Here is a 25803-nt window from a genome sequence, read left to right as displayed (position 1 = left end):
TGATAAGGAGTTTCTGTTACAAACTGATGCTTCTAAAGTTGGGTTAGAGCCTGTACTTTCCCAAGAATATGAAGGACTTGCACACCTCATATTGTACACAAGCAGGAAACCTTTCCCCAGGGAACAGTCCTATGCTACTGTATAATTGGAAGCCTTGGCAATAAAATGGGCTGTCAAACACTTACAGTATTATCTAACTGGCAGGAGGTTTAGGTTAATTACCGTTCACTCTCTCCTGACCTGGGTGAGTTTGTGAATAGAGAACAAAGCCAGAGTAATGAGATGGTTCCTTCACTTGCAACCTTTCTGTTTTTCAGGTTAACATCGAAAAGGACAAGAACAAGAAAATGTTGATTTCGTTTTTTTAGCCGCTTTCCCATCAGTCAAGAAGCGGAAGCCACTGAGATGAGGGGAAGGGTAGGTATGCGACTAATTGACGGAAATAATCCCTTCTCTCCAATGGGGAGCCTCCCCTCCCCTCTGGGGCTAGGGAGGGGAGCCTGCTCCGCAATACCCTCCCTTAGGGTAGAGGCAAGTGGGACCTCACCGGGAGGCACTGCCCTTAGGGGACCAGGACTCCTGTTTCTTTGAGGAACTTCCTAAATCTGTGCACACTGTGGCCTACATGGGATGCTCTAAAACAACAGACCTGTTTAACCATCCAGACTGGGACGAAGAAACACTGTGTCACTGTCACCCAGAAAAAGAACATGTCCCTTTTAAATCAAGATGTACAATCCACTGGGACTAGTACGTTCAATGATGTCAATTAATCAATCTTCATTTCGAATCATAGCTCCATAAAAGACAACATACAAACATATAAACATTTCTAAGATTTCAAAGTACATTAAATTATTAAATCACAATACAATAAAATTCCAATAAAATCCATAGTGGATATCTCAGTGCAGACAGTCTATTTCGTAACAAGTCTGCAAGAAGCTGCTTTGATGCTTCTAAAAACATGTAAACAGCGCTGCTACTCTCTAGATGATAAAGCAAGCATGCTTGCAATGTCTCTTTAGTCAGCCTGCAATTTAACATTGTTTAGACTGGAATTAAAAACCTTTTTCAAAGACGGACATCAAAACAAAAAAAGAACTACATCATGAGTTAAAATCACGTTATAAGGATAGCAAATAATTGATTTCTGATCCGTGTGCATACTGCCACAGACCCAAATTAGTGATAAAAGACGGCCAACCCTCAGATGAAATAAGTCACTCCTTATTCGCTTTGGTTGAAGCCAATGCATATATTCAGCATTAAGCCGCTACATCCTTAATCCAAATACTTGGAGACCAACCAGTTCTTCATTTCAGTGAGGGTACGTTGCTCCCTTCGAAGCATCATGTATTGTTCCCTTACTAACTTAATGTCAGCTTTAGAGACATTTATCGGGGCAGCATACATTCCCAGGAGACCAAGAGTATGAAATGTATTGCCCAATTCCAGTTAATCTTTCTGCAGATGTCTGAGGACATCAGTATTTTAAAATTTCACGTGTTGGATGAGTCTCGGTTTGAGCCCAAAACAACACTGGTTTTAGGTTTATGTGGTCTGTTATATAATTCAGGCTTAGTTCTTGGTGGAGCAAGTAAGTTGACGAGCTCCTAACGACCCACAAAATGCTCTGCATGAAATAGTTTTCTTTGACCTGGATCGATTGTGTAGGACACTGGCCCCACACTTCGGCACCATAAATACATGCTGCGACTGGCTTGGCACAGTAAATATCTAATGTTGGTTTACTGGTTGAGCCACCCATCTCCAAGCCAAATCTATATAATGCACCGCAGGCCTGAGAGAATTTTTGTGTCGCCTCAACAATGTGATCTAACCAATTAGCCCTGCTATTAAAGGTCACCCCTAGGTAGGTGAATTTTTTCACCCAATGAGGTTTTTGTCCTGATACTAGGATGGGGTAGTTTTTCGGTCTGCGGATCCACTTGCATAACCTTAGATTTCTTTGTTTATTGACAGATCTCTACTGCCCCTGTATTTAGCAGAGGCAATAACAGGATTTTGTAAAGCTTGTGGAGACGCGCCAACAAAACTGCATTGTCGGCATAGGACAAGACAGTAATGTTGTTCCTTCCTACTCTCAATGTATCCTTTGTGGCTTTGTTAAATTCAGCTATCAAACTGCAGACGTATAGGTTGAATAGTAGGGGGGCAAGGACACATCCTTTTCCAACCCCATATAAGATGTCAAATGAGGGGGTTAGTTTTCCTGCATTATTCAACCTAATCACTGCTTTTAAGCCTGTGTAAAGTTAAATGATGTGTGCCCAACGAGTAATGGAGAGAGGAGCGCATACGCAGGCACAGGAAGGACCTGAGCTGCGTAACACCTGAAAAGGGAGAGAAGCGCATACGCAGGTACAGGAAGGCCCTGAGCTGTGGATCACCTGAGGAGAGGTAGGGTGGAGCGAGCAGAAGCCAGGAAGCCTGCACGTTTGAAACTCACATGAAAGTGAGGAGCGAGACGCTAGAGCTACAGCGAATCCTCAGAATGAGCATTTGACAGGGTAGGAGTCCAGAGGAAGGTGGTGGCAAGATCACAAGGGATCCATGGTGGACAGCCAGTCCACAAACCATCACCAACACCACTGCAAGCATAACACACAAGGGTATCCGGTCAGACATTGAGAGACCGATAACCTGCGAGGAAGAAGGAAACGCAGACGAAGAGAAACAGACTGTGGTGTGGGACAAGAAAGAAGGACCCCGATGAATAGGGATCCCAAAGAGGTTCTCCTTCACAGTTGAAGATAACGGGGAAAATGGGAATAAGCGGAGGCCCAAAGGAAATCATAACATACTTAAAACTCATCTCAGTAGAAATCAGAGGGCGAAGTTAAACCTGAAAGTGATTAACTTAAAACATTATGACACAGAAGAATTAATTACTAAAAAGCTAAATAAAGAGAGAAAATAATAGTGAATAATAATGCCGCCCTGGGAGAGGGGGGAAAGAAACTCAATATTATGTGCAAGGAGAACAGCCTATACAAGAGAATAAATGTCATGATTCCTTCCCCTCATGTCCCCAGCCCTCCAAGATGTCAGGCTGGAGCCAGGCCACAATCACCTACATGGCCCCTAGGACCTCTCCAACCCTCCACCCACTTGGTGTCAGACTTGGCGTTTGTGGCACCAGACTCACTCACTCCCATAGGATTATATTGGGGATTGGACTTGTAGTGCATTGATGGGGACAAGATGGATGCCCTCACATATTTCGGTTCCCAGAACTGCATGTGCAGTCTAGTCTTTCGGGTGTGGTTCAGCCCAGAGACACCTGGCATACCCAGAGACTATTTAAGCCACGCCCAGGCTGAGAAACATGCTTTGTGTTTTCTGCACCTGCAGCATGACACTCACCGTGTTCGGATCGGTCTCCAGTAGGCCTGCATCTTTCTTCTGCGCTCAGCTCCTGCGAGAACAAGAACAATGTTAGGAACAGCCTTACCTTGCGGCGCTTCTGCCCATCATTCATTGCTCCTTCTGTTCTGCGGGCATCTTCGGCGGTGTCATTCCTATCCCAGCACGCCGCTTCCTAAGGAAAAGGGAAAAGAACAGAAAAAAGGCATTAGTAAGCATTCAGCAAATCTTTGCTTATTTTTAAAGACTGTACGAGCTTCGAACGCTTACCTGAGTCCCAGCCGCTCTGGGGGAACTCTGTCTCCGGAACTTCTCATCCATCTGCAAGAGGGAAAAGACACTCCAGGTTAGCGTGGAAACATCTAGAGGCGCCGCATACCGCGCTTACTCGCCGCATTTCTTCTTCATAACCGGCATCCATGCTGAAAATGTCGCGGCACCTAAAAGACACAGAAAAAGAACTCAGTTCAATACAAATACGAAAGGGTCGCATCGCGCATCGCGTTCTCACTCACCTTCAGCGCTACTCATCTCAGCAGCACGTCGCCATCCCCGGACGCCGGCCATCATCTAAGGAAGGAAAGGAACGAAGTTAGAGAACTGTTCAAAAGACTCATTATACTTACCTGCCGGACTCTTGCCAATGAAGTAACTAGGCAGCAATGAGCCTGCATCAATCAACGCGCCCCTCCACTGAAAGCAGGACGGAGAGCACACTTTCCAAGAAAACAGGGTGAGCTGTGGATCAAACGGAAGGGTTGGACCCCGGGGAAGAAGGGGGTTCAAGCACACAGAGACAATAGGGAGTTAAACTCTACCAATCCTGTGTTTCAGGCCCAGTCTCCAGTCGAACGATTTACGGGGGATCCCAAGAGGTTTGCAATGTTCATGAACCAGTGCCACCTGCACTTCCTTTGTAGACCAGGGGCTTTTCCGAATGACCAATCATGGGTCGCTTTTGTGCTATCCTACCTGAGTGGTAGCGCCGCGGACTGGTCTGTACCCTTTGTAGCCCAAGACGATCCTTTGCTGCATGACTTCAGGGGCTTTCAGCAGGAGATGGAAAAGCTGTTCGCCTGTCGCACTCATGGGCAGGCATTAGACAACGAACTTCTGTCCCTACGCCAAGGGAATCAAGACCTATTAACATACATAGCCACGTTCAATAGACTCGTAGTTGAAGCAGAATGGCCAGTGGAGAAGAGAACCACATTATTTCATCAGGGGTTGCGGGTGGAGCTCAAGGATGTTCTTGCACAAGTAGTGAACCCTCCGAAAGACTGCTCAGAATTAATTGACCTTGTTGTTCAACTGGATCATAGGTTGCAGGACCGAAGAGCAGATCGAACCAGACCGGACCCCCGCCCTATGTATGTGCGTTCAAAGGACAATATTGCCCGCACAACGGAAGGTTCAGGAGAACCAATGCAAATCGGGGGGGTCAGATCCCCCTTGACTAAGGTGGAAAGGGATAAAAGGAGACAGCAGCAGTTATGTCTGTACTGTGGAAGGTCAGGTAATTTCCTTAAAGAGTGCCCTGTGAAGCCACTGAGGAGGACGGTAGGGGCCACGGACAAGGAAGATACCATCAAGGAATCTGAAAACTCCCCAGCCCGGCAAGTGTAGGGGTCCACTTGTCGAGCGAAGAAAGTGAACTACAGACCTCCCATTTTGCACTATCTGTGGTCTTGATCAATCGCCAACAACCATCTCGGATGCACGCAGTAAGAGTGTACATTGACAGTGGAGCTGTTGGGAATTACATTGACCAGGATCTTGCGGCAAAGATGGGGCTTCCGTTACGCCCTAAATCAACCACCAGCACTGTTACCACTGTCGACGGCACGGAAATAGCTTCTGGTCCAGTATCCCAATGCACTGCAGCTTTAACCCTTCTGTGCCAGGATGGACACCAAGAATCTATCGTTTTCGACCTCATTAAGGCACCACAGTTCCGGTTGATTTTGGGAATGCCATGGTTGGTAGCTCACAATCCTCGAATCGATTGGCGAGCAAAAGAATTGGCCTTTCCCGAGACTTGCGCCCACACATGTTATCGCCAAGAGAAACAACCAATAGACACCAGAACCTCCACGCTTGCGACTGTGGCAATCGGCACTCTACCAAGTGAATACCAGGACTTTCAAGATGTCTTTCAGAAAGAACAGGCTAATACCCTGCCACTGTATAGACCATACGATTGCCAAATCGACCTGATACCCGGCGCACAAATCCCATGTGGGCAAATTTACGCACTCACGGAACCAGAAAACCAGCACCTGAAGGCCTATCTTGACCAATACCTGGCCAACATGTTCATCCGTCCCTCGAAGTCTCCAGCAGCCAGTCCTCTATTCTTCGTACCGAAAAACAAGGGGGACTTGAGAATGTGAATCGACTATCTCGCACTGAACCTGATTACCGTAAAAAACCGCTACCCCCTGCCACTGATCCCTGAATTGCTTGATCAAGTAAAAGATGCTCAAATCTACACAAAACTAGACCTGAGGGGGGCATATCACCTTGTTTGCGTAAAACAGGGGGACGAATGGAAAACTGCTTTTTGCACCAAATACGGCTTGTATGAATATCAAGTAATGCCCTTTGGACTTTGCAACGCGCCTGCAGCATTTCAATCCTTCATGAACTATGTCCTACGGGAATTGATTGATGTCTGTGCTCTAGTGTACATCGACGATATTCTAGTATATTCCGCATCAAAGCAGGACCACGTTAAACACGTCCAATCTGTATTGGAGAAACTCCATCAATACCAGCTCTACGCCAAGCTCGAAAAGTGCTCATTCCACGTCTCCGAGGTGGAATTCCTGGGCTTTATTCTCAGCCCGAATGGAATCTGAATGGATGTACACAAGGTAGATGCTATCCTGAACTGGCCATCCCCAAATTCATTCAAGGGGGTTCAAAGTATGCTGGGTTTTGCAAACTTCTACTGCCGGTTCATCCCAGGATTTTTGCAAATCGTGCATCCCATCACGTCATTGCTAAGGAAAAGCAACAAAACGTCCCAGTGGACTACTGAAGCCGAGGAAGCTTTCCAGGAACTCAAAGCAAGATTCACATCTGCCCCAATCTTACGCCACCCTCGTCCTGATCTCCCATACCTGGTGGAAACGGACACCTCAAGCATGGCTATGGGAGCCATCCTCTCACAAAAGGACCCCAAAACGGGCCAGTTACACCCTGTTGCCTTCTGGTCGCGTAAATTCACACCCCTTGAACTCAATTACGCTATCATAGACAAAGAACTCCTGGCCATTAAGTCAGCCTTCAAGGCATGGCTGCACTACCTCTTGGACGCCAGACACACAATCACCGTAATAACTGACCACCGGAACCTCCAGTACCTAAAAACGGCAAAGGCCCAATCCTCACGACAACTATGTTGGGCTCTTTTTTTTGCAGAATATGACTACGTGATTACATTTCGACCAGGGGTGAAAAACGGGAAGGCCGATGCCCTTTCCCTTATGGGGGTAGAAGAGCAAGGGTATCTGACCCCTGACCGAATAGCAATCATCCCGAGTGACAAGCTCCTAGGAATCACAGCAACCATAACTCAGAAAGAATTACATGAAGAAATCCAAAACCTGATGAGTCCGGAGCAATTACAAGCGTGGAATGCACAAGGAGAACATTACATGATAAAAGATCAGTTGCCCTACTTCAGGAATTATTTATTCTTACCAAACCAAGAACTACGAGAACAAGTCATGTCCGGTTATCATGATTCCTTGATCGAGGGCCACCCCGGAATCGCTAAAACCCTAGCCAAGTTAAAACGAAATTATTGGTGGCCCACGTGGCGTAAAGACATTATCCAATTCATCCTATCTTGTGGAGTGTGTGCTCAAAACAAGTCATCCAAGCAGAAACCGGCTGGGCTATTACAACCACTGGAAATCCCACCAGCACCCTGGCACACGTTGTCCCTCGATTTTATTACTGACTTACCACCCAGTCAAGGGTTTAACACTATTCTTGTGGTCGTGGACCTATTTTCAAATGGTAAATTTCATTCCTCTTAAGGGGCTTCCAAATGCTTCCACTCTGGCAAAGGTATTTCTTAAAGGCATCGTACGGCTCCATGGGTTTCCTTCAGTTTGGGTCTCAGACCGAGGTACTCAATTCATATCTAACTTCTGGAGAAAATGCTGCTATATGACCCAGATCGACATCCGGCTATCCACCAGTCACCATCCCCAAACAGATGGTCAAACTGAGAGGACAAATCAGACGCTCGAGCAGTATCTGCGTTGCATGTTACACCAAGCTGAAGGAAGCTGGTTCGACCTATTATGGATAGCTGAATATGCTTATAATAATTCCCTACACACCAGCACTGGGCAGACACCCTTTTATACCATGTATCGCAGGCACCCACGTTCCTACAACCCGGGAAATGCCAGCAGTCAAAACCTTGCACACAACCATTTCTCAAACCTTTAAAAGGGCAGCTGAACACCTACTTCAAGCTAAGAATCGGCAAAAGAAGTTTGCGGATCAACACCGAGCAAATGCCCCCAACTACCAAGTGGGAGAAAGTCTGGCTGGCCTCTAAATACGTGTCCATTAAAGTAACACAAACTTTCCGTCCAAGATACCTGGGTCCATTCACCGTCACCTCCGTGATAAATCCTGTGGCGGTCAGACTAGCTTTGCCGTCAAACATGCAGATTCATCCTGTGTTCCACGTGTCTCTCCTTAAACCTGTTCAACCTGAGACCCGGGAAGCAACACCACCGCAGCCAGTAGTAGTCGCCGGGGAGCCAGAATTCGAAGTCAAGGACATCCTGGATTCAAAGTACGTCAGATCCAAATTATACTACTTAGTAGACTGGAAGGGGTATGGTCCACAAGACAGGACATGGGAGCCTTGTGAGTACATCAATGCACCTCGCTTGCTTAGACGATTTCATCAAAACCATCCAAACAAACCAGGAACATGCAGAAGAGCCACCTTGAGAGGGGCTTTGGGGGGGAGTGCTGTCATGATTCCTGCCCCTCATGTCCCCAGCCCTCCAAGATGTCAGGCTGGAGCCAGGCCACAATCACCTACATCGTCCCGAAGACCTCTCCATCCCTCCAAAGACCCACTTGGAGTCAGACTTGGCGCTTGTGGCACCAGACTCACTCACTCCCATAGGATAACATTGGGGATTGGACTTGTAGTGCATTGATGGGGACAAGATGGATGCCCCCACATATTTTGGTTCCCAGAACTTCATGTGCAGTCTAGTCTTTTGGGTGTGGTTCAGCCCAGAGACACCTAGGATACCCAGAGACTATTTAAGCCACCCCCAGGCTGAGCAACATGCTTTGTGTTTTCTGCACCTGCAGCGTGACACCGTGTTAGGATCGGTCTCCAGTAGGCCTGCATCTTTCTTCGGCGCTCAGCTCCTGCAAGAACAAGAAAACTGTTAGGAACAGTCTTACCTTGCGGCGCTTCTGCCCATCATTCATCGCTCCTTCTGTTCTGCGGGCATCTTCGGCGGTCTCATTCCCATCCCGGCACGCCGCTTCCTAAGGAAAAGGGAAAAGAACAGAAAAAAGGCATTAGTAAGCATTCAGCAAATCTTTGCTTATTTTTAAAGACTGTACAAGCTTCAAACGCTTACCTGAGTCCCAGCCGCTCTGGGGGAACTCTGTCTCCGGAACTTCTCATCCAACTGCAAGAGGGAAAAGACACTCCAGGTTAGCGTGGAAACATCTAAAGGCGCCGCATACCGCGCTTACTCACCGCATTTCTTCTTCATAACCGGCATCCACGCTGAAAATGTCGCGGCACCTAAAAGACACAGAAAAATAACTCAGTTCAATACAAATACGAAAGGGTCGCATCGCGCTCTCACTCACCTTCAGCGCTACACATCTCAGCAGCACGTCGCCATCCCCGGACGCCGGCCATCATCTAAGGAAGGAAAGGAACAAAGTTAGAGAACTGTTCAAAAGACTCATCATACTTACTTGTCAGACTCTTGCCAGTGAAGTAACTAGGCAGCAACGAGCATGCATCAATCAACGCGCCCCTGCGCTGAAAGCAGGACGGAGAGCACACTTTCCAAGAAAACAAGGTGAGCTGTGGATCAAAGGGAAGGGTTGGACCCCGGGGATGAAGGGGTTTTAAGCACACAGAGACAATAGGAAGTTAAACTCTACCAATCCTGTGTTTCAGGCCCAGTCTCCTGTCGAGTAGACTCCAGGGAAGGGTTCGAGGTCGTAAGAGATCAGAACAGGCTGAGTGACGTCCCCGTGGATAGCAGGTGAGCGTTACAAAATATTATGAGCCAGAGTTCAGAAGAACTATGAAATTGAGCTATAGGCAAAATCAAGTAGAGTAGAGCAAGCTGGACTATAATTGCCCAGGTGGGAAATAGACTTCAAAGGACGCATTGATCTTACAAAAGGTCTCTAAAAGCGATTCCTAAGGATGAGGGAAAAGTTCATAGTCCACGTGAAGAGTTACGGAGACTGATTGAAGAATTCATGAGAGACTATTTGAAGATTTGATATTAAGGAAGAACCCTACAGACCGATACTAGAAGTACCCATCAGGAGAAGGGAGTCATTCTCCTTACCTCAGTTAGTTTTCAAAGTGGAAGGGTCAGTTAGGGTAGTTCTGGACAGCTGACTTATTTCTTTGGACATTCACGACTGACGGACGAGCACCTTAGTAACATAAGCAGGGACCACCCAAAGGGATAGGGAAAGTTAGGCCTTCTACTGTTACTTTAATAAAAATACTGTTAAATATGTGCTCCGATTGTCTGTGTCCTTCTTCTGACTTGTTCCAGCTGCCAGAGTTTGCTGAAGGGAACCTACATTTCTCTGGTACAGAGGTCTGCTCTAATGTCGTCCTTCCCTTGTTTGTTTTTAGAGGTTCCAGTGAAGGACTACAGGCTGCCCCTCTGGCGTATGAAGGGCAGGCTAAAGAGGAGAAACCACATCAGAGGGCCCCCAATGTACAGTTGGTGTGACCAGGCAGACTGGCAGCCAAAGGAAAGCACAATCCTGACCCTCCACCATAGCTCAGCCCAGGCTCTGGTCAGGACTTTCCACTCCACCAGAACTAAGGGCATTACCTCGAAGGAAGGGAAGCACTGGAAGTGGTTTCCTGATGAGCCCTGAGGATGAGCGGCCCAGGCAGGAAAGGCGGGTGCTCCCACTTGTGTTGAGAGATGTTCGAGCTCCAGGAGCTTCAGGACAGCACAAAAGAGGCTACAGAGGAGGTGGGAATGATATTGTCAAGATGATCAACTAAGCCAGTGGTTCAAGTTTCGGTTTAAAAATAATAAGCACATTTTGGTCAGCAAGGGGACCAAAGGCTACGTCATGGAGGATTTGGCTGTGCAAGAGTGTGACCAAGTACAAGATAAACGGCTACCATTACCCTTTCTGAGTGGGAAAAGCTAACCCAGGCACAAGAAAGAGACATTGGGAGAAAGTATGTTCTTTTTGCAGCTTTCCAATCTTTGGGACCCCAGCATATCTGTAGCCTGTTTGTGTGATCCAGGACTGAGTTTTTGGAGTAAGGCCCTTTTCAACCTCACTCCCTGGCATTTGTATTTAAATGTGTTTACTGGCATGCTATAACAAAACAAACACCTTTTACAGCACATTGCTTTACCTTGGACAGTTCAGTCTTGCGAAAATACAGCCAGCCAATACGTGTAAAATAATACGATAGTAAGAAAACAATCTAACATTGAGGTACAGTAAACCTTGTTGAATCCGTTTTCAAGACCTCTGTTGCACCTAAGGCAGGTAAGGTATTGGTGGGGGGGGGGTGGTGGCATTGGCAATAGCCCTAGGGGCAATCGAGGAGGCCCAGAGGTCTTAGCCTTGTGGGGCAGGTGAAGTCCCGATTGTGAGTTCTTGCACAAGACAAAAAGCATCCCCACTTCGCAAAAAAGGGCCTGCACATGGTCCTGCGTAAAGTGAACTATCTTCTCCATTATCAGAAGAGACCACATTTGTGTCCTCCACCGAGGGAGGTCTCCTCCCTGGCATTTGTTTTGTGTGCACTGGTCAGACCCCAATGCTACCATTTTAGGGTGTTCCGGTCTCCCATTTGTTTATTTGGTAAGCAGTACCACATCCCGTAAATTGAGTAGTGCAGGGGAACCTTTTCTTCCCTTTAATTTTTGTTTTTGTACATGTTTCTACTCCTAGTGGAGCCCAGACAGGCTGGCAACAGTGGTACATCTATTTCTTTTATTTTTTGATTCTTTTATTTATTATTTCAGAATAAGTCGTACAAAAGAAAGGTGACATCAACATATATATAACTTCAGAGATTTGCACTCAAATTACAAAATGCATAAATTAACCAAACAATCAAATATAACAATGTTAAGATACATAAAGGTAAGTCCTTAAAATACTACAAATCTCTATCCCATAGTAAAATTCTAAAATCCGACTACAACAGAAAATACATCAACAAACGCAATACAAAACACTATATAGAAATCACAACAATCCCCCAACTATGTCATATAGAGAACAAATGATGTGGTTAATGAGTATCAGCTGTATAATTCATTAAAAGAACCCAAAATTCAAAGATAATGCTCCTCTTGCTTCTGTTTCAATAACATCACTTTCTCATAGTAAGAAAAAGTACGGACATCTAACAGCCAATCATCCACATTTGGCTTTTTCCTTGATTTCCAAACTTTTAATATTTGCTCAGTCGCCGTTACCAATACCCTATTAATCCATTCTGTTCTTGCTTTGGCCTTAGCTCCTCTCTCCTTGCTTGATCACAAAATCGTCGAATAACATGTACGTGGTAACGAGTCCTCCAGTATAATATCCAATCTATTCAAGACTACACTTCAAAAGGTGGACACTCTTGAGCATGCCCATAGCATACGGAGTAAGGTACCCCATTGAGGACCACACCCCCAACAGACCTCATTATCCAATAGTCCTAGTTTGGCCATTCGAGCAGGGGTCTAATACAATCTACATAGAATCCTTTGCCTAATATACCTTAGTCCCAAATCCATTTTCGATTGCACACCTACACGATGCAGACTTTCCCATTCTTCACTTGGAATGTCCACACCCAGTTCCTCCACCCAAGTTTGGCAAAGTTTTTCCCCACTCTTCCCTATGCGAGTCTTCTATCGGCATTAGTCTCATGTACATTGACACTGCACATGTAAGAGAATGGCCAACCTCACAGACCGTGGGCCTCTTTTTCATGGGATCCCCTAGCATTCTCTGCCTTTCCGTCAAAAGAATCTACCCCTATCCTGAAAGATTCTCTAAGACGTTCAAAGGTGATCATATGACCACCTTCCCAGACATCACGTATCCTCAGTATACCTTTTTTGATCCAGCTTTGCCAACTCAGTTTTATTAGCTATCTGTAAACCTGCATTATGCTCTAGAGATGCAATGTAGTGTATCCAAATGTTTTCCCCTTTGACTGCCATAACATTTTGTTAGGCCCCTCTAGTAGTACTCATGGTGGGTAATATTTGCTAACTTCAGTGAAATGAACTGTTGATTTTTTTTTAGAACAAACCCAGTGCAATAATTCCCTAGATTAGGGTACCCAAACCCCCCTTCCTTCACATTTATTTTGTACTTTTTTACTATTTCACTCCTGTGCCCTGTCCTTTTTTATCGTGTGGCAGGATTTTGTGCTTCATATATAATACCCACAGTGACCGTTTCATATTCTCCACATCACAAATTGCATGTGTCTTTTGGTTTACTCGTGGTGAGGTCAGACATAGGGCCTCGCACATCCCATCTCTAGCCGTGGATAAAAATTGATTATTATGTACACAGTGTCTCGCTGCCATCGGTTGTAGGTGATGACAGAAGCATGTTGGCTGCCTCTTTTGGGAGGATGTGCCATGAGTAGCCTGACCATTGAGAACATTATAGATATCATGACATTTCTGCCTCCCCCCGCAAAGTATGCGTGTCAAACTTGTGGAATGAAGGTGCAGATTCAGCACCAGACAGTGGGACGCGCCTACTAATTGCAGGAATAAGGGTGGGTTGGCCAGTGCACACCCCTAGGAGGGAAACCAGGGGGAGGAAGGACCCTGCAAGCTGTAGCCAACCCCATGGACCAGGCATGAAGGGAACAAGGAGAGACACTCTGTATATAACACTAAATGGAGACAAGGGGGACCTGCCACACAAAGATGAGGGAGGCAAAACTGCAAGTAAGCACACTTCATGGGGACAGCACAGGTGGGTTTCACCTTGTGGGCCCATGCGCCATGGCTGAGGCAGGGTGGAAGCTGAATTCAGGATGCTTGTCTCCAGCAGACCGCAGCCGCTGTGGACGGCATCCAGTGAGGTAATCAAGGTCGGCGAGCTAGTCCCATAACTACTTGTGGGAGCTGGTGAAACCAATCAAATCCAGAGAGGCTCTTGCATGGCACCAAAGCGTCTTCAAATCGCCCCTTGGCCAGTGGGTATGGGAACAAGGATGCGGAATGAAGGGGCGATCCATTAAGTGCCAATCACACAGCACAGAAAGCAACAAGCCCACAGATTTGTCCACAAGAGTGTTTGCGAAGGTAAACAATTGGCAGGTGCCGTGTGAATGTATCCTTTCCCACTAGTTCAGGGTGTCTCATGCTCCTTCCTTTCTGATGCTGGTCAATGGCAGATGAATAAAGACCCAGAGCACCGCACAATTATGTTATTACTAATTGCAAACTGTTTGCGGGGAGGACCGGCAAGCAGTGTGGTGCCACTTGGGGAGGGGATGAGCCCAGAGAGGACAGGTCTGTTTGCTCCAATCATATCTAACTAACATACGTCTAACTAGAGGTGTATGACATAGTTTAACCAGTAAGCTTTGTGAGAACCGAGAAGATGTGAAGTTTGAAGTGAAACTGTTTCTAACTGTATACACATTGTATTAGCAATATAAAAATGTCCGCTGTGAGCCAGTTTGTCAGCTCTCATAAACCAGTTCTGTTTCACTGTGCTATTTGATTTGTACTTGCCAAGCTGTAATAAACAGCTTTACTTCTTGTCTGGTGTGCGCTCCTTTTTGGACTACTACTGGTAACTTATTTATTATGAGCCCTAGTGGACCCCTAATAAACTTGCACCAAAAAACAGGTTTAACGTAGAAACTGGAAGAACATTGATGCCTTAATTATTTGCTGGGAAAAATGTATAAACACTGATATGCATGGATTGTTAAATTTTTTGAAAACAATGGAAAACCCCACCAAATCTGACAAAACATAAACACTGAAAACCACATCTAGGGAGTGGAGTGGAAAGAGAGGAAGTATTTGAGAGAGTTAGAGCCAATAAGGGCCAGTGTTTCTCCCAGGAAAATATGGGTTTTCTGTTCACAGCGATGTGCGAAACCACCTGCGATGTGGATCATGGGCTGAGACCAAATGTCATTTTTCCTGAAGGACTGAATTTTGTGGGCAACTGAAACCTTTGTGTTTGGGAACTGATAGGATGACAAAGGCCTGTGGATTCTCTGCATGCACAGGAGAGTGCTACTCGTGTGGTCTCTAGCCCTCCAGCAACATCCAAATAGACAATCCTGAGGAGTAAGAATCCTTGGTGGGAGTGCCCTTCGTCGTAGTCCAAAATAAAGAGTCCTGAGTCAGAGTACTAACTGCCCCTACTGCTTTAGAAAGCCTAACTAAACAGAAAAGGAGGCTTGGCCAACAGCCTCGGAATGGGCTTCTGCAAGGCCTGACTTAGTTCGGTTATAATGTCTCTACACAGCATCCAGTCCTCATGTTTAGTTTGTTAGTTAAAAATTATAAATGTCTTCTAAACAGTTCTTGCTCCCCCACACCGTCCTCTGGGAAAAGACAAATTCTTCTTCTGTTATATTATTTTGCTGTTTACATCTGGATACATCCCTCCAGTATCCCTTAAGCTTTTAACAGTAGTAAAAGTGCCTCCAGGATTGCTTGGCATATGTTTTTTTTTATATAATACATTTTGGGCACCTGGACTCCCCAAAGCTGTGTACCTCCAGTTACTTTCATTGCTTCTGGAACAGCCTCCCTGCCTCTCTCTCCGTCTCAAGCCAGATCTCCTTAATTTCCACGAACTCCTCAAGACTTCCCTCTTTGCCTCCTCCTTCTCTCTCCGTCACTCCTGCTAACCACCTATTTCGGCTCTCTCGCTCCTTCTCCTCTACTTACGCTCAGTTTTGCTAACTGGCTCCCTGGTGTACCTTCAGAGCCTCACAGGTCCAAAGCTTTCCTCACTAGTCTCCTGCCCTTGCCTCCGGGCCTTGCCCTTGCCTCAGCACTATAGCACTATGGTTACGACCCATGAGAGTGGTATCTCTCTGCACTTAACCCATGTTCTGATGGGACTGGGCGCACTTCGTCCCTACCCCCCCCCGCACTTCCTTTACTGTGCATCTGCACGAGCTGAATGTACCACGCCTAGTAAGATCATTTGTCTTGTCTTCCTTATGTCTCCCCCCCCATGCATGGTTGCGCTTTGAAACACTTGTGTATAAGCGCATAATAATAAACAATCAATCAATGAATACAAGTGTTGGCTTCTCCAGCCTTGATACAAAGCATTCCTTTTCTTTTCTGGTTCACAGGACGTGTGCCTATAATTCTCTCACCTTCTGATACTGTGTCTTCCCCAGCCTTCATAGACCTTGTTTCTGTTTCCACGCTCGCAGCAACTTCTCCAGCCTTGATATGCAATATTCACGTCTCTTTCAGCCAGATTTCCTGTGTCTTGTGTCCATTCTGGTTTTCAGCTTCTCGCACTGGGATTGGCTGTGGCAGCCTGTGACCCGACAGTTTACCGCCCTCGCTGGTGTCCTCTTAGTGGAAGCATTCGCTTCTCCATTTGTGCTCGTCTCGATAGCACCAGCAACCACCTTGTGGAGCTCGGGGACTCAGGCTCCTTGCTTTAGTCTGTTCTCTGCGTCAGTTGCTCGGCATCTGGCCCACCACTGTGCTTGAGTGGTTGCACCACCAGAAAGAAGTTTGCGTCCCGTCTAGGCTCCTTTCCTGACTGGCTCTGCGGCTGCACATAGATCCTCCCCTCCAGGATATGTTCACAGAGGCTCGCCTCTGCATACCATGGATTCTCCTCCCTCTGTATGAGTCACCCACCGCTTCCCTGCTTTCTCTCCATTCACAGTTCTTATTGGGTATACGTACATGATCACAATCATAAAAGGTGTGTCCTTCTTCCCTTATGGCAGCCTTCAGATGAGATTCTTCAGTACCTAAAGCCAACATGGTGGAATGATGATTGCTGGGACTTGTAGATAAAATATGAGAACAAACGGCTCTTTCCAGTCTAATGCAGGCAGACAATGTAGTCCTTTCAGGGAAGTCCTCATTGGACTGGGAGCCCTTGTCCCAGAGAGGAGAGTCAATCCCAGTGAGGTTGCACTTGCCCAGACCCCTATGGAGGGTCTTGCAGAGCAGGCTAACCTCTCTAGCCTCACAAAGGGTGACTCCCCTCTGGGTAGAAGGGACGAATTGCCCAGATTTGTCACAGTGGGATATGAATTAATTAGAAACAGACTCATATCCATTGCACAGAGTTCTTGCCCCCATTCATAGATTGAGAGGCTTTGTATCAGTGTTTTGAGTCATTTTCCATTGGTGTATTTTAAGAATTGCCAATTTTCGATTTCAACTAAACTTCATGACAACTCTTGCCACCATTGGCCCTTTTCTTAACTTGAAAGGTTTGGAAAAGCGTTGTAGATTTTGTAAATCTGAGAAAATAGAATCAATTAAACATCTAGCGTTGTATTGTGAAGGAATGAAAGACTTAATCAAAAAACACTTAACGATGTCGACATTATTTTAAATAATAACTTTTATGGAATAGAATTTTAAAGTCAGATAACATACATTCCTCTTAAAGCTGAGTAAATAGTTGGTGAACCTAAATAGGATCTTGCTAAGGAAAAATGAAGATCTGCAAGAGAATATGATTCCAGGGTGGTCACATGCTAGGTGGTTAAAGCAGGTCTTAAGAGATTTGATGTATAGTTAATCTGATTGAAGAGGCATTTCTTTACTTCTAATCTTAATGAAAATTGAGTGTCATGGAATTCAATTTTTTATGGAATTGAATGCAATGAATTTAATTAACTGTTATGGATTGTATTGGAATATTGATGTTTGTGTCTTAATGGTTTATAATAAACCAATCACAAAATAAAATCAAAAAGTTGAAAGTGGCTGTACAATGACTTGAGTGGTCACCAGATTTGTTGAATGGATGCATCCCTGTGAATGGGCCTTGGGATCCCACCCTACCCTCAAATCCCCATAGAGGTTTGGGGCATTTTCCATTACCTAGTTGAATCCAGGCTTGAATCCCAAAACATGGAAGAAGATGCCAACCTGAAGACTTGTCCTGAGGAGCCACTGTCTGATCTTGCACACCTTTGCTGATGACAAGGTTGTGCTCTGGCAACTCTGGACTTTTTTCTACCAGAGAGAAACCAACCACAGTCCTCTCGTCCCCTGATTCAATGGAACCAGCAGAGTTGCACACAATTGAAGATTCTTGTCCATCCCTGCATGGACCGGACACGAAGACTGAAGTATGCCAGACAGTAAGGTCACTAACAACCAATAGCATCAGAGACCTATGGTGGCTAAAGATCCAGCATTGCAGTGATCTACCAAAAGCCCCAGGTGAATGTAGGCGCTTCATGGAGACCATTCAAGGACACCAGTTCAGATAAGAGACAGAGTCTGCAATTTCTGCAACTGGATTCTTCAAGGGTCAGTTTTTCAGATCGGTATGAAGATCACCAATCTAAATAGCCACACAACGTATTAGTCAGGTGAATGGAAGGTTTTGAACGGTTTCCTTTTTTATTGTTGGTCAATCCAGGCTCTTGTTATATGAAGCTTTGGCAACATCTGATTCCATGTGTGCCAGTTGTCTTTGGAGTTTTGTGACGGTTAAAGAACCCTTTTTTGTTCTGTCTAGTTGTCACTCAGGCTGTCTCAACACGGGACTGAACAAACAGTTTTTAAGAGTCAAATTATTTTATTTTAAAACAAGGCTTCCCAGTTAAATAATTTTTAATATAAAAGATAAATCTGAGAAATGTCCTTAGTAATTTACACAGTGGACATTTTGAGGCACGTCTTAAAAGATGGTTTACCAAGCCAAGTACCGTTACGATAACGCCTTGTTGCACATTTCTGTTTTATGACGCGAAATGAAAAGGATCTTAGAATGTAAAGCCACATTTCATCTGCATATTTAATTTACGTCTTAAATTACTTATAAACAGGTAGCAGGACTAAGGGCATTGGGACTTAATAAAAAGACCATTTTGAAACTAATGCTGTTTTTGTACATGTGTATGTCGTTATTGGTTGTGAACTGGTACTTTTATGGATTAAAACAATTGTGTGTGAAATTATGTAATATTATCTCTTCATACTGTGTTGATGAATTTGGTTAAATAAAATATAAACAAAAAAGAGGAACAAATTAAAGTTTTTAAAACCAAATAAATGGAATTCACATAACTTGGCTTACTCACTTTTTTCTCTTGGCATATTGGCATGTTGCCCGTATTCCATGATACCATCTGCCAAATGGAGAGAGTGGCACATTTCTGAGTATAAATTGGTGTATATCTATATTTTCTTCCAGATTGCAGTAGTAATGGGATCCTGCACGGCGGGAGGAGCCTATGTGCCTGCGATGGCTGATGAAAGCATTATAGTTGCCAAGCAGGCAACCATCTTCTTGGGTGGACCTCCACTGGTGAGTATTGAAGACTGTTTCATCACTTTGCAGCGTTTCCCACCATTGACAGTGGGTATATTGCCCAGACAGTGATTCCCTGTCTGTACATTTAGTTAGAAAGTCAAGTTGAAGTCTTCAGTGAAACAAAAATCAAATCCACAGCTTAATCCAAAACTTGTCTCGTGATAGCTATTAAGAAATCATGAATACAAGTCAATCAAAGATTACAGTCCATATGTCATCTAATATCCAGGACACCGGAACACCTGTTGTAGAGCCATCCAGGTGTGGATGGCCGTTGGCATGTCCTTTAGTAACCAGGTAATGACTCAATCGTATAATAATTATTTTATATAGGACTTGCTATGGCTGCTACTATGACTTAATTCAATGGCACTCCTTTTATCTACCTTGGAAGAATGAAATGGCTAAGTTTACCCTGCCTATATTCACACCTGTCAACTGCAGATTGAATCCAAATGGAAGTAGTGCGCATCCACTCGAGAATTATCCATCTCAGACCTGGCCACTATTTTTCATACAGGGACAGGCGCCCTTTCCTCCAGCTATAAACCCTATCACAATTAAGCCATCCGGTCCAGGGCTTTAAGATGAGTTTGCTGTCTGATTGTATTACCCTCATGTCCCAAAGCTGTAGCAATTAAGAGGTCCTCCGAACTCCTGTTATTAACAGGTCTGAATGTATGCTGCCATAAAGGAAACAAAAGTCTAAAAATACCCACTAAGCAAGTTAAGTGGTCAATCAGAAGTAGGACGAACTAGTACTTAATGTATTCCTAAATTGCGTAGCCACCTTTTCTCCAAGAGGACCTTATTTACAAGTGGGAGTTGATATCTATGCTAACTAAAGGAAAGACTCATATGAGCGACATATGAGCGACATAGTGAACTTTTACAGTCCTCCTTAGTCCACCAACGCAAGCATTTTCACATTTAATAAATACTTTTGGTAAACAGTTACTTTTAAAGCAAAGGTACAAGGCCAATGGAGTGTGGGAGGAGATTTGGGGGGACATTGCTTTTGAAGGCACGCCCCTGCACACTCACGCCAGAAGAAAATACAACCTGCTAGGGAAAAAAGGACCAAGACACTCTTGCGAGGATAACAAGTATTTATTTCTACAAAAATGGGAGTGCATCAGCAGAGAGCTCTGCTGTCCCTGAATGTGATGAGCTCTGTAGGCAAATGCAACACATTATAAGCACGAATAACGTCACTAACGACGTAACTACATATAGTACAATCCTAATTGGAAGAACCCTACACATATAAGACCTGCTCCATGTGGGATGCCATGTAATTGGTCCATCTTCATCTGTCCGTCTTCGTCCACGTGGGTGCAGCAGGGCTCGTCATCTGAGGTGAGCCTAACAATTAATTGTCTACTAATACAAACACTGTTACTTTATCGTTGTAACAAGCACCTGGCAGATACAGGGATGATCTCGGGGTGGGGGGGAGAGCGGAGGTCACACTAACTCACATGCTTCACTCACTTCCAGCAAAATCAGGAACTCCCAAGGTCCTCCACCTTAGTTTTAGGCTATAATTTCTGTGATACTCTGCACAAATCACGTGACCCTTTTCTGAAGGCGCAATGGCCTTGCCTTATAATCTTAGTGATCGATTGTGGGGTGTAAATGTTTTGTGGTCTGGGTTTGGATGGTACTGTGGTACATCGGAGTCATGGGATGAAAGCATGGCAAGCTTTATTTCTTGTGTAGGAATCGTTGGGAGCAGGAGTGCTTTGCTATCTGTACCGTGGGATGGGGCCTGCCAAGAGGTGCTTCGCTCCCTTCACATGACCTTGCAGGGCGCATTCTGTCCAGGCAGTCGAGGCCTGTTTTTTTCTTAGCACAATGGAGGATTTCATGGACACTGTGAGACTTGGTCGGGGTGGGTGGTGTTCGCGCTCATGCCAGGGGCCTAATACTAACAAACGAAAGTTTGTTTACCGCGCTGGGGCCGAACTTCTTAAGATGGCTGCTGCTCTGCAAGATGGCGTTTATACTTGTATCTATAATATATTGTAAAATGCATGTACTAAGGTGGTTGCGCACCCCCCTCTATGTGCACCCCCAGACCTTCTGCTCCCTGGATGTGCTCTCTTAGCGTTTATTTCTCATTCGATATCGCCTAGGAGGGTGGGGAGAGAGTAATTCATTTTCTACAACACATTAATAATTCCACGTTAACAAGTCTCCAGCAGCAGATCAATGACTACTCAGAGGGTGGCGTCAAGCGTAGATCATCATCTCCTTCAAAAAGTCAGTGCTCCAAGCAGGTCTGGTTACATACTCCCCAGCCCTTTCGCACCCTAGTTCAGGGAAAGGATTTTCTTTTTCAGTCATTTTTGCTCAAAGATCCCAGCAGACAGATTAGTGTTTTGAATTGTCCAGCAAGGACAACTTTTGGAATTCATAAATATGCTCCCTTTGACCCTGCTGTTATGCAGCCCATAAAACCAACTCCCTGTCATAGAAAAAGAAAGTTTAATTCAAGCTGTTGTGCTAGACCTTTGCATGCCTGCATCACATAGCGCTGAAATATCTCAAACCCAACATTCTCCAGTGTCCATTGTCCAAAGTTCTTCATCAGCTGATGGGGTTCGGGCATGGTGGTGGTAGAGGCAGAGGATTCTCCCTCAATGGCCCACCCTACATTCTTCATCTGCCAAACTGATACCTTCTTCAGTTCAGAAATCAACTGAAGAGCTTGCTGTTTGAACTAATCTTGCTGCTAAGCCGATCTCGTTGGCATCTTGTGAATTCTTAGTGTATTTCTGGTAGTCGTTATTTTGTCCTCCTTCCCCTCTGTTGCCTTGTGTAGTAGTAATTTCCTTGTTGTAAGGATCTTTTCCCTGATTTTCTTGGTCTTCTCCCCTTAATCAATTGTTGCTTGCCTTGGGTTGCTGCTGTTTTTTGTCTACCTGTTCATTTAGAACTTGCCAATAAGGTATACGTGAGCTCTTCGGCAGAAATTAGAACACATCAGGCATGCATCTAAAGACAACAGTGCAAGGGTATTTGATGGGTACGAAGAAAGCAATGCAAGGTATTGGTGTATACTATTCTAAATAGTCCAGATTTCTTAAGTCTAGTAAAGTCCAGAGTTTGGGCTGCATCACCCCGAAGCACTAAGTCACACGTTGTTTTTCTCCAGGTGCCCCTATTGCTTTGACGCTTGGCGATGCAGGGCCATTCTAGGTGGATTTGAAATCTTCTGGTTCCTCTGCTTGAGTAAACCAGTTTGTTTTTCTCCCTACCCTGGGTAGGTTTTCAAGAGACCCATATTGTTGACACTCCAGCCAAGGGTGATATAGTATTTCAGGAGCACTCTACAGGCTCACACTCTCCAGTGGTTGATTCTGGGCCCCAGAAGGCTTCCTGCTCCTTCCTACAACTTGATTCTGGCTTATACCGGGATTTCTGCTATGGCCCTGAACATGCCGTGGGCAAGGTCCTTAGTGTAACTGAATGATATCCTTCTGCCTGTGCCACGTCCTCTCTCGTTCCTGGGTTTTGCCTTAAGTTAAGGACTGAGCTTTTGCTTGCCCAATAACGCAAGCAAGGTTCTTTCCTTGCAGTACTCAAAACGGAATATTCTCCTACAGTCCCCTTTTCGCTTTCTCGCTCTTGTTTTGTCTTCTGCATCTCCTTTCACCTCCTCTGGCCTTTCCCTCATCCTCGTACTTTCTGAGTGGTTTACATCCCCTTACGGTGCAGTCCTGTCCCCTCTACCAAGCTTTCATTTGTTCCATCGTCGTCCTCTCCTGTTGTTCTTTTTCTTTGGCTTATGCTACTCTTTCTGTCTCTTGAGGCACCTACGGGATTGTTGTTTGCCATTTGGCAGGCTCAAGAGTTCATGTGATTGGCTGGTGGTGGCTACGCCTGCGTTCTTCCTATGTGCCTTTTCTAATGTTCTTAGACACCCAGGTGTGCCTTGTATATCTCCTCCCAGTCAATCTGCAGAATGCCCTTCACTTTCTTTGATTGGCTGTCTCTCTCAAACACAGAGTAAAGCTGATCATAGAAAGTGGACTGGACTTTGGCTTCGATCGAGTATTGTATGAGGTATTCAGGAGAATAGCTAAGATTTCAGCTGAATGCTCACTCGAAGACGAAATCCGGTACACCCCTAACAGGCAACCTTGTAAAAGCTAAACTTTTCATTGGTGGCGGGTTGGGAGGCTTCCTGTGCCCCTTTCTAAGCTCTACACCGCGGGGTAGCTGCCCGCTTTTCCTGCCCCATGCAAGAAACGTGCCTGTATACATACATACCTGGGATAATTTGGGTCGACTTGCACATACATGCTAATGCTTTGCACGTGGCGGCTGTATGCAGAGGATGCCAATACTTGGAACATGGTGGGAGTACCTGTGTGTTATGTATGAGCCTCCCATGTGTATTGCCCCTTTAAGATGGGCCATGACTGAAAGCTAATAAAAGGAGCCCCTGGAGTCACGTGCAGCAGAAGGGCTGCAGACTCCAACTATGGAACACCTGTGTCCGTCTCTCATTGTGGTCCCACAGGCCTACACCGTGCGATCACGGCCCTCCAGCCCAGGCACCCACCATCTAGGATGCCCCAGGCATCCCTGGTGCTCTGGCACCCAGGCTGCCTGTGCCCCACAGCCTCTCAGGGCCCTACCCTGCAACACCTCTGTAAGACTGGGTGACCCTGGCAAACAAGCACGGCGCTGGGCCCCCCAGCACCAATGAGGCCGGCCGCGTGACCGCCGCCGGCCCCATGAAGTGTCCGGCAGTATTTAAATGACAGACTACGGAGTAAGTTAACGTGTTATTTATTTAATATAGCATCTACATATAAACATTAGGGAGGAGGGAGGTCGCACGTCCTTCAATCCAGCTGGTAGCCGTTACTCTTCCAACAGCCCGCCGCATTCCATCTCGCCCCGTCATCTCGATGACACGCTCCCAGCTTCTCATGCTGCTTCTCGTGCCTCTCATTCTACTCGTGCTCTATGCCGTAGAATGGATATTACACATCTCCCTTCCTTTATATACAACAATAAAAAGACACTGAAATTGTTGACAATAGCTTATATGCAACGTATGTACAACTTCACACAAAGTCCTCCATTCTTCTGGGTTTCCGAATTGTTCTCCCACTTCTGGATCTGCATGACAGCTCACTGATGCGACTGGGCAAGGAAATTACATCAGCTTTGTTGGATCTCACCACACACACCTTCTTAATCCCACATACAACATCCTGATTTTTTTCATTTCTTATTTCTCTTTGATCCACATTCTTTCTTTCCTTTTGCTTCATCATTGTACTACTGTTACCACCATTGGAATCTTTATTGTCACCACATATCCATACTCTCTCCACATTCCAGATCCTGCCATCCTCAGTTCTGACAGAATGTTTACTTGCTTCCAACACTCTGATGGGTTTGGACCATTTACAGGGACCTTCTCTGAGTACTGGGGGTAAATTAATTCTTACCATTTTTCCTACCACAGTACTTTTATCATACTTGCCCCTAGGTCTTTTCTCATCATAAACTCCTTTGTTTCTCAATTGTGTATTTCTTATATTTTCACAAACCACCCCAAAATCTTTGTTGACTCTATTGTTCTCACTGCTTAACCACATAGGTGCTAATTTGGTGTGCGCCTTTCTACCCCTACTTAACTCAAACGGGGAAATACCTGTAGTCGAATGGGGAGTGAATCGATGTGCAACGATTCTCTCCTTAACTGCTCTTTCCCAATCCATGCCATTAGACCATGCCAATCTAATGGTCTGTTTTAACACTTTGTTAAAGCGCTCCACAGTACCATTTGCCTGGGGATGATAAATGGCACTCCTTTTATGTACTATAGAATATTTTTCGCAAAATTCTTTCATTTCTTTAGACCTAAATTGAGTACCATTATCTGTCAAAATGCTACTCGGGTAACCTTCCCTTTCACATATTTCTGATAAGAATTTGATCACTATATTACTTGTGATTTTTGTTGCAATAAGTATCTCAACCCACCTAGTGAGAAGATCAATTATTACTAAACAATATTTTTGTACACCAGCACTGCATACTGGGCCTAACACATCCATTCCCACATCCTTCCATGCCTTATCCGGTATTTCAGTTACCACCATAGTTTGTTTTACTCCCACACAACCTTTATCATTATTGTTGCAAAGGATACAATCCCTAATGTGTCTCTCAATTTGCAGGTCACATCCTGGCCACCAGTAGTCATTTCTTATTCGTCGTTTGGTTTTCACCATCCCTTGATGTCCCTCATGACCTAATTCCATGACTCTTCTTCTCAGGCCGATAGGCGGGATTATCTTGTCTCCTCTCATAACTATGTCTCCGTGTATATGTAATTCCTCAGCAATAGGCCAGTATTCTGAAAGATTAGCTTTCTCAAACAACGCCTTGTTCCATGAAGTTTGGCTGCATATCAAACCTTTAAGATTGTTCATATCACTGTCACTTTTTATGGCATCACCCCATTCCATCTTTGAAATAGAAGTGGACTCAATATTGAGAACATTTTCATTATCATCATCCTCATCTGTAATTTCTGATGTACTAGTCAAACGTGACAAACAATCAGCTGTAATGTTTTTTGCACCTGGTACATATTTTACC

At 45.2% G+C, this 25803-nt stretch overlaps 1 protein-coding gene across 1 annotated transcript in view; it reads left to right on the top strand.

Annotated features, from left to right (window-relative positions):
• The window catches only part of MCCC2 (methylcrotonyl-CoA carboxylase subunit 2), a 501365-nt gene that overhangs the window by 132036 nt on the left and 343526 nt on the right, over positions 1-25803 (top strand). The window contains exon 7 of the mRNA XM_069627517.1: positions 19051-19164. Within this exon, the coding sequence (XP_069483618.1) occupies positions 19051-19164 (114 nt within the window). The remainder of the gene's footprint in view (positions 1-19050; positions 19165-25803) is intronic.

Source organism: Ambystoma mexicanum, chromosome 6p (assembly GCF_040938575.1).
Source record: "Ambystoma mexicanum isolate Mex_15411 chromosome 6p, UKY_AmexF1_1, whole genome shotgun sequence".
Taxonomy (NCBI): domain Eukaryota; kingdom Metazoa; phylum Chordata; class Amphibia; order Caudata; family Ambystomatidae; genus Ambystoma; species Ambystoma mexicanum.
This window is presented reverse-complemented; position numbering and strand designations above follow the sequence as displayed.